Source organism: Abrus precatorius, unplaced genomic scaffold (assembly GCF_003935025.1).
Source record: "Abrus precatorius isolate BTA unplaced genomic scaffold, Abrus_2018 Scaffold7, whole genome shotgun sequence".
Lineage (NCBI taxonomy): Eukaryota > Viridiplantae > Streptophyta > Magnoliopsida > Fabales > Fabaceae > Abrus > Abrus precatorius.
Genome location: NW_020874417.1, coordinates 6,687,655 through 6,695,462, shown reverse-complemented (window position 1 = coordinate 6,695,462; position 7,808 = coordinate 6,687,655). Strand labels below are relative to the sequence as shown.

Below are 7,808 nucleotides of genomic sequence, written 5' to 3'. Positions count from 1 at the left end.
TAGCAGTGATCAAATCGAATCATTCTGACAACATAATACAACCTTCAACATTTTTATAAAGATCATACAGTACAAAGTAAAGTTGGACAAAAAATTGATTGATGAGAATCAAACAGTTGAAAGTGAATCATGACCATTTATATTTATATACTTGGAGGTTGAACTTCAACTCTTTTCAATATTAAATTGAAGTACGCTTGAATGTGCTAATTAACATTTTTAAAAATCTTATAAAAATGAATTTACCGCCATAAATTCATTCTTCAAACGAGTAATAAAGAACAAATCAAGATTTTGCTAACCTTTTTGAGCTCTTGAAACATCTTGGTACATCTCACTGCATTGATTATTGTCACCACAAATTTTCCCCATCACATTGTGTACAAAGTTGAAGTAGGCATGCCTCAAGAACGCACAAATAACAAGGAGCCAAATACCCCGCAAAACCCAACAAAAAACCCTAAACCCATGCTTAAGTAAAATCCTTGGGTGAAAAATAAGTCTTCATGATGCTCTTCATTAACCATTGGATCCTCAATTTCCTCAACACAGAGTTTTTCAAGTGGCTTGCCACAAAGATAAACATTGCCTTCATAAGCAGCTGCATCAAAACTTTGTAACTGTGTTCCCAATGGAATTTGTCCTGACAAATTATTATTTGACAAGTTCAAAACACTAAGCATACTGATTTCACATAGACTTGAAGGAATTGTTCCTGATAAATGATTTTTTGATAAATCAAGAAAATCCAAGGAATGTAAGTTGCCAATTTGTGATGGAATTTCGCCACTCAAATTATTGAATGATAAATCCAAAGATCTTAGCTCTGTGAGATTACCAATCTCAATTGGTACTTTTCCACATAGTTGATTGCTTGATAGATCAATCAAATTCAAGAGTCCCTTATTGTCATTAAACAGTAGTTCTTTACCTTTCCAGGTTACTAGAGGAAAAAACTCATACGTCACAAAATAACGTATGGTACCATCGGCATTAAAGATGTAGTATTCATCTATGGCCCTTTTGATGCCACGTTCCATAGTCATTGAAGAGAAATTTTTCACACAATTTGGTATTTCTCCAAATAAATTGTTATGTGAAAGATCTAACACTTGAAGGGTAGTTAGATGACAAATAGACATTGGTAAATTTCCATAGAAGAGATTCTTTCTCAAGCTAAGAACTTGTAATTGTTGTAAGTGGGAACCTATCCATGATGGTATGGGTCCTGATAAGTCATTTTCTCCCACTTCAAACAATACTAATTCAATGCAATTTTTAAAGGAGGGAAGATTGCCCATTAATTGATTATTGCGTAAAATCAAAAGGTGGATTCGATCTAAGGATTCCATAGACTTTGGAATATTGCCCCAAAATGCATTATTACCTAAATTAAGAACCCTTAAAAATTTCAAATGGCTCCAACAATTAGGAATTTGTCCTGCAAAATGGTTATATGAGATATTTAAAAAGTGGAGGCTTTCATTAGCTACACACAAAAATGAACCCATTGTGGTAGTGTCCGAAAGCCCAGCATTTGACATATCAAGACTTATAAGGCTCTTTTGAGTTTGAAGCCATTTGGGAAAGGTGGGACCCACCTTGCAAGATTGCAACTTCAGCACTTCTAGTTGAAATTTTGGAATCCATTTGTCATCAAATTTCATTGTGAGTGAATTCTGAGATAAGATCAATACCAATAATTTGGTGAGATTGGCAAATTGGGTCTCAGTTATCATGCCTTCCAATGAATTCTCTCTCATGTCCAAATGTCTCAACTGTGACAATAATCCAAAACTTTTTGGTATTGTTCCATTCAACTGATTATAGGAGAGATCAAGATATTCAAGAGATTTCATTATGCTCCCAAAGTCATGTGGAATAGAACATTTCAGAAGGTTTTGTCTAAGTCGAACATCAATAAGATTATTAGAGCTTAAATTGAAAAGCCAAGTGAATATAGATGATGAGAACTTGTTGCGGGATAGATCCAAAATATGAAGAGATGTAGAGAAATTTAGTCGATTAGGTGACAAGGGAAGAATATCAATATCTAAAAGATTACAATTTGAAATAGATAAATGTTCTAGTTTTGGTTGCTGAAAAACCATTTGCAACAATTTTTTGGACTTATTTAGGCCAATCACATTGCCAAAGTCAAGTCTTACAAGTGAAGAAAGATGAGAAATCCAGTCAGCATTCATGTCAATAATGACATTGTCATTATTTCCAAGAACTAGAACTTCTAAGGATGAGAGATTTCCTAGCTGACAAGGAATCATCCCACCTAGCTTGTTATAACTAAGATCAAGTTGCTCCAAGCTTGAAAGATTCCCCAGTTGGTAAGGAATTTCTCCAACAAGATAGTTACTAAAGAGATAGAGAATCTGCAATCTTGATAGCATCCCCAATTGATATGGGATTTTTCCACCAAAGAATCCATGAGAGAGATCAAGATATCTTAAGTTCACCAAAGAACCAAAAAATTCTGGGATTTCATTCCCATGAAAATCATTCAAGCTGAGGTCTAAATAATTTAAATGATACAAGTCTGTCATACATGCTTTAATCTCACCTCTTAAAGGTTGGTCCCCTTCATAATCACGAAGATCAAGCTTTTGAACATGCCCAGTTTGGTTGTTGCACAAAATTCCACTCCATTGGCAACAATCTTCATCTTTGCCCCATGATGATAAACGACCATAGTCATCCACCAAGCTTTGCTTAAACTCCAGAAGTGCTCTTCTTTCTTTCTCTATGCAGCTTACGTTTGCATCCATGTTTTTCCAACTAGATGCAAGCCTAAGAAATTCGACTTGCAAAATCATCACAAGGAAAATGGTTTCAAGGAGTTTGGAACAATTTGAATTCATTGTGATCATACTGATTGAAAATGTTTGATAGAAAAACAATGACTAATGTACAAGCTTTAGGCTTTTAATATTAGTTCCATTATTTGAATATAAAATATTTGATACTGTATATAATGTTATATATTATTTTTATTTTTTATTTTTTCATTCATATTCATGAAAAATATACACCCAAAAATTGGAAAAAAAAAGTATTGTCTTATTTTAGTATTTATAAAACATATTTCTTTCAATATATAACTACTAATTTAGTAACCCATGAAATGCATCAAATTTTATTTTAGAACAAATATAATCTATTTTAAAATAATACTTTTTATTCTATAGTGTAAAAAAATTAATTAAATATCAATAATTAATATATATTAATAAACATAAATTTAAGAGATAAGACTTTTAAAAGTAATTTCCAAATTTAAGAAATAAAAAATTAAGATGATATTTTATAAATGTAAAATAGGTATTCACATAAAATTAAAATAATAAAATAAAGTTAAATATGTTATGTAATAAATATAAAATTATAAGGAGCAAGTGAGAAAATAGATAGAACAATATATAGAGAAAAAAAAAGAATCTCAATTTCATTTCACATATATCATAAATACAAATGAGATACTTATTTATAGGCTTAAATCTATAATCGAAGAATCGTATATCTTTGAATGAGAATTAAATAAAACGGTTACAAATTACAAAGAATAAGGAGGAATTATGAATATAGACATTGACTCATATAATAATTCATAATACTCTCCCTTGAATGTTTATTATTTGAGAATATGTTTTATAACATCTAACTAGGAAAAATCTAATGGGATAAAAACCTAGTGAAAAGAAAAATATATTATTATTTAATACGCTATTATATGTTGCCTCATTAAAAACTTTGACAGGAAAACCCAATGAGAAAAAATTATAGCTAAAGAAAAAAGAGTGCAAAGCGTATTTAATTCTTCCCCTCATATGGACAATCATTTCTAAGACGACGAAATCTAATCTTGTGAACTAGTTGTTCAAAAATTTTACTTGAAAGTGACTTTGTGAAAATATTTGCTAGATTCTCACATGAACGAACTTGTTGAATATTTATATCACTATTCGTTTGAAGATCATTGCCTTCATAAGCAACTGCATCAAAACTTTGTAACTGTGTTCCCAATGAAATTTGTCCTGACAAATTATTATTTGACAAGTTAAAAACACTAAGCATACTGATTTCATATAGACTTGAAGGAATTGTTCCTGATAAATGATTTTTGATAAATCAAGAAAATCCAAGGAACGAAATTTTCTTGATTCTGGGAATGAAGCAATGCTAATGATTTAATTTTTAATAGTAAAATATTGTAATAACTAAAACTAATTTCTGACTAAATTATTAATAAACAAAATTTTATTTAGGATTTTTAGAAAAAATCAGATTGTATTTTATAGTGTTAAAATCTTCATTCTTTTGATGTAATTTTAAAAAAAATAATGTCTTTTCATTTGGTGTTGGTGATGACGTGTATGCTATAATATATAAATAGTGCAATAAATTTAAAAAAATTTGACAAAATTAAGTTAATAGTCGTTAATTTTTATTTAATTTCATTTTCATCTTTTAATTGTTCAACGTCTACCAACTTGGTCATTTTTTGTCGATTTAGTTCAACTCGATTAATGATGATATAAGTGATTTCATATTTGACTTAATGCTGTTTTATTTTAATTTTTTAACTTTTAAAAATACAATAAAATCGTTTTTTAACTAACCTTTTTTTATTAGAAAAGTTTCAATGTTGTACTATCATAGGTTAAAGCATAAATATCAAGTATACTTATTAAAACTGTACATTAATTTTAAAAATAAAAACAAATACTCATTGAAAAATTAAATTATTTTTAAAAATATAAATACATTTTTACTTAATACAATAATATTTTTTATTTTTATTTTAACATAAAAAAAATAATAATAAACAATCAATTTGTTAGACATTTATTAAAAATAAAATAAAATAATGTCAAATTAAATATGAAGTCTATTAATACCGTAATTAACAAAATTAAATAAAATTGACCAAAGAACTAGTTTATTAAATGTTCAAAAAGTTAGATGATTAGAATTAAATAAATAATTTTTTAAAATAACTAATAAAAAAATCACATGAATTATGACAAGTTTTTTCAACTATCACTATTATCAATTTTATATTTATGTTTTTATACATTAAATTAAAATAATAATGTCGAACCAATGAGGCTAATTATTAATTATCAGAGCATATGAATCAACTAATATAATATTATTTTATTTTAATATGTAGTCTCAAATGTAATTTAGAAAAAAAAAGGACTAATTATCAAGCAACGCCTTATTTATTTTTGTTGAAATTTTAAATGAGAATATCATATTAAAAAATTAATAACGTAATATTAAAATTTTAACAATAAATATATTACTGTTCATAATATTTAATTAATAAAAGTATTTAAATGATTTAGAAACATAAATAATATTATAATAAAAATAATTTCATAAATATTTATTTATTTGAATAAAATTTAAATTATATTTTATTAATTATTTTCTAAATAATTTTTTATTATTATATTTCTCAATTTGATATTTAATTTTTAATTAAATATCATTAAAATAATGTATTTATTAATTAATTTGTCATATTATGTCATTAATATTTTAATAATGTAGTTATTAGTTATCAATCAAAACTACATTGTATTTAATTTCTTTTGACGATCAATGAAAATCCAACTTATTTTACTCAAACGGTCATTTCGTAGTGGAAAAAATGGACGCTACTTTGACAATTATATTGAATTCTGTTTACGTTGTAAATAATTTAAAATGTATATTAGCCAATCAAAATTACACTACAAAATTAATAAAAATTAGTACAAGTAATAAGAAGTTTAGTATCATTTAATGAAGTCTCGAGTTTACTGTGTATGTAAAAAATTAGTTCAAATTTTTGTGTATAAAAAAAATCTTTAGTAATAGATTGTTCACCATATTTAAGAATGTAATTTAAATGAGATTCAAATTAAATCTTTCGAGAAACCAAAAAATAAAAATTACACCACAAAAATTCAGTCAATCACATTGGATGGATAAAGTCCTGTGAATTGGCAAATGCCAGCAAGGTATTGTGTACATACCATTCAGTTTTATTCAAATTACTAAAGAATATATTATATAAGCTTTATAATAATTGTTTTTATTTTTTATATATTTTTAAAATAAAGGAAACATTTTTAAAATACCGTTATAAAAAGTAAGATTTTTTTTATCATCCTTCTTTTTAATCGCATTACTTTTTTTTATATTCTAAAATATATTAATCACTTTAGAATTTTAAATTATTAAAAATTATAAAATAAAAAATTATTAACTCCATCTCTTAAAATTAAGTTTAAGAATTTAATAATAATAATATTTAGGAAAAGCATATACTTTAGTTTTTGTTTATTTAATACAATAAATATTTTATTTTTCTAACAAAATCATATTATATTTTTATTAAATATATAGAGAAAGAATTTTTCTGTAAAAAAAATTATATTTAGATACTTAAATTTAATCATAAAAACTGAAGGTTAACAAATACGTAAAAAATATATTAAATTAGAAACATAATTTTTCATAACTGTCATTATCTGTACTAAGATGATTAGAATTTAGAAGTTTTGGTGGGTCAATTTAGGAGTCATCGTTTAGAAAATAAATATGCTTTGGAGAAAAATGTTCAGCCTCAATGTTTTTAATTGAAACCAGTCTTCAAGTATTCTGACATGTCGAGATCCAAAGTAATTACAAATTGTATAAATCAAATTTTATATTACTTTTTTTTATTAAAATGGAATAAAAATTGAATTTTTTATTTGAAAACATTTTTATTTAAATATAATAATTAGATATTCTTCTTAAAACAAAAATACAATTTTATTATAGAGGTGGAAGTCAACTTGGGTTAGCCTCCATACTTAGTCAACTTAATTTAACTCGAAAATAATTTAATAGTTATATTTATCAATTCGAATCGATTTTAAAAATGTTAAACTCAATTAACATCAAGTCAAATATTGGATTGAGAATAATTCTACTAAATCAACTGAAATATAACCTGCTTTAGCGGCTGATATATAGGCAGAATTTAAGGGGCCTAAGATTTCTGTGGCAAATTAGGAATTGATTTGTTTCTTTTAATAATACATTAAGACTTGTTGGATGAGTCTGCAGTGTAGGATCAATTGAAAGGGATGATAAAAAATGAATATATAATAAAAGTTATGTAAGTGTGCGTTTTAAAAATGCCTAAATGAAAGAAATGTAAAAATTCAAACACTTAAAAAGAAGTTACCATAGAGGCAAGATAAAATAGGCCCAATTTTGAAATGGCTTTTGTTTGGGTTTTTATGTTTTTGACTTATCTTTAAAAAGGACTAAAGAGAGTATCCTAAAACATCGATTTGCTTGTACCTATGGTTAGCAAATAATAAATTATTCACGTATGGTATTGACACAAAAAGAATGTATCATAAACCATGAATCACTAATTCGCACGAGCATTTCAATCTAATAGTGTGATGCAGAGGTTTTTTAACAGACTTAATAAAAAAAATAAGATAAATTAAAACCAAGTTTATTAGCATAAGATGATAATATCAGTGGTGAACATAATTAAAAATGATAAATATCACAAAATTGAATTAACCACTGTTTTCAACATAATTTTTTATTTTATCTCATTCTTCCTTATATATTATATTACTAATCACATCTTTTACTTCTCTATGGACCACCGGTGCATTTTTTTTCATAAATTATAAAATTTAACACTTGGCGTATTCCCGCCACTCAATAATTTGTTTTCTTTTCTGTCATATCTCTCATCAAGTATACACAACTCTAACTCATGGCTGCATTCC

General features: G+C 26.1%; 1 protein-coding gene across 1 annotated transcript; it reads right to left on the bottom strand.

Moving 5' to 3' along the window:
• Positions 1-404: 404 nt before the first annotated feature.
• LOC113871384 (receptor-like protein EIX1) lies at positions 405-2,873 on the bottom strand. The gene has a single exon (XM_027508477.1). It carries the CDS (start codon positions 2,871-2,873, stop codon positions 405-407), a length of 2,469 nt encoding a protein of 822 aa, XP_027364278.1.
• Between the last annotated feature and the right edge of the window lie 4,935 nt (positions 2,874-7,808).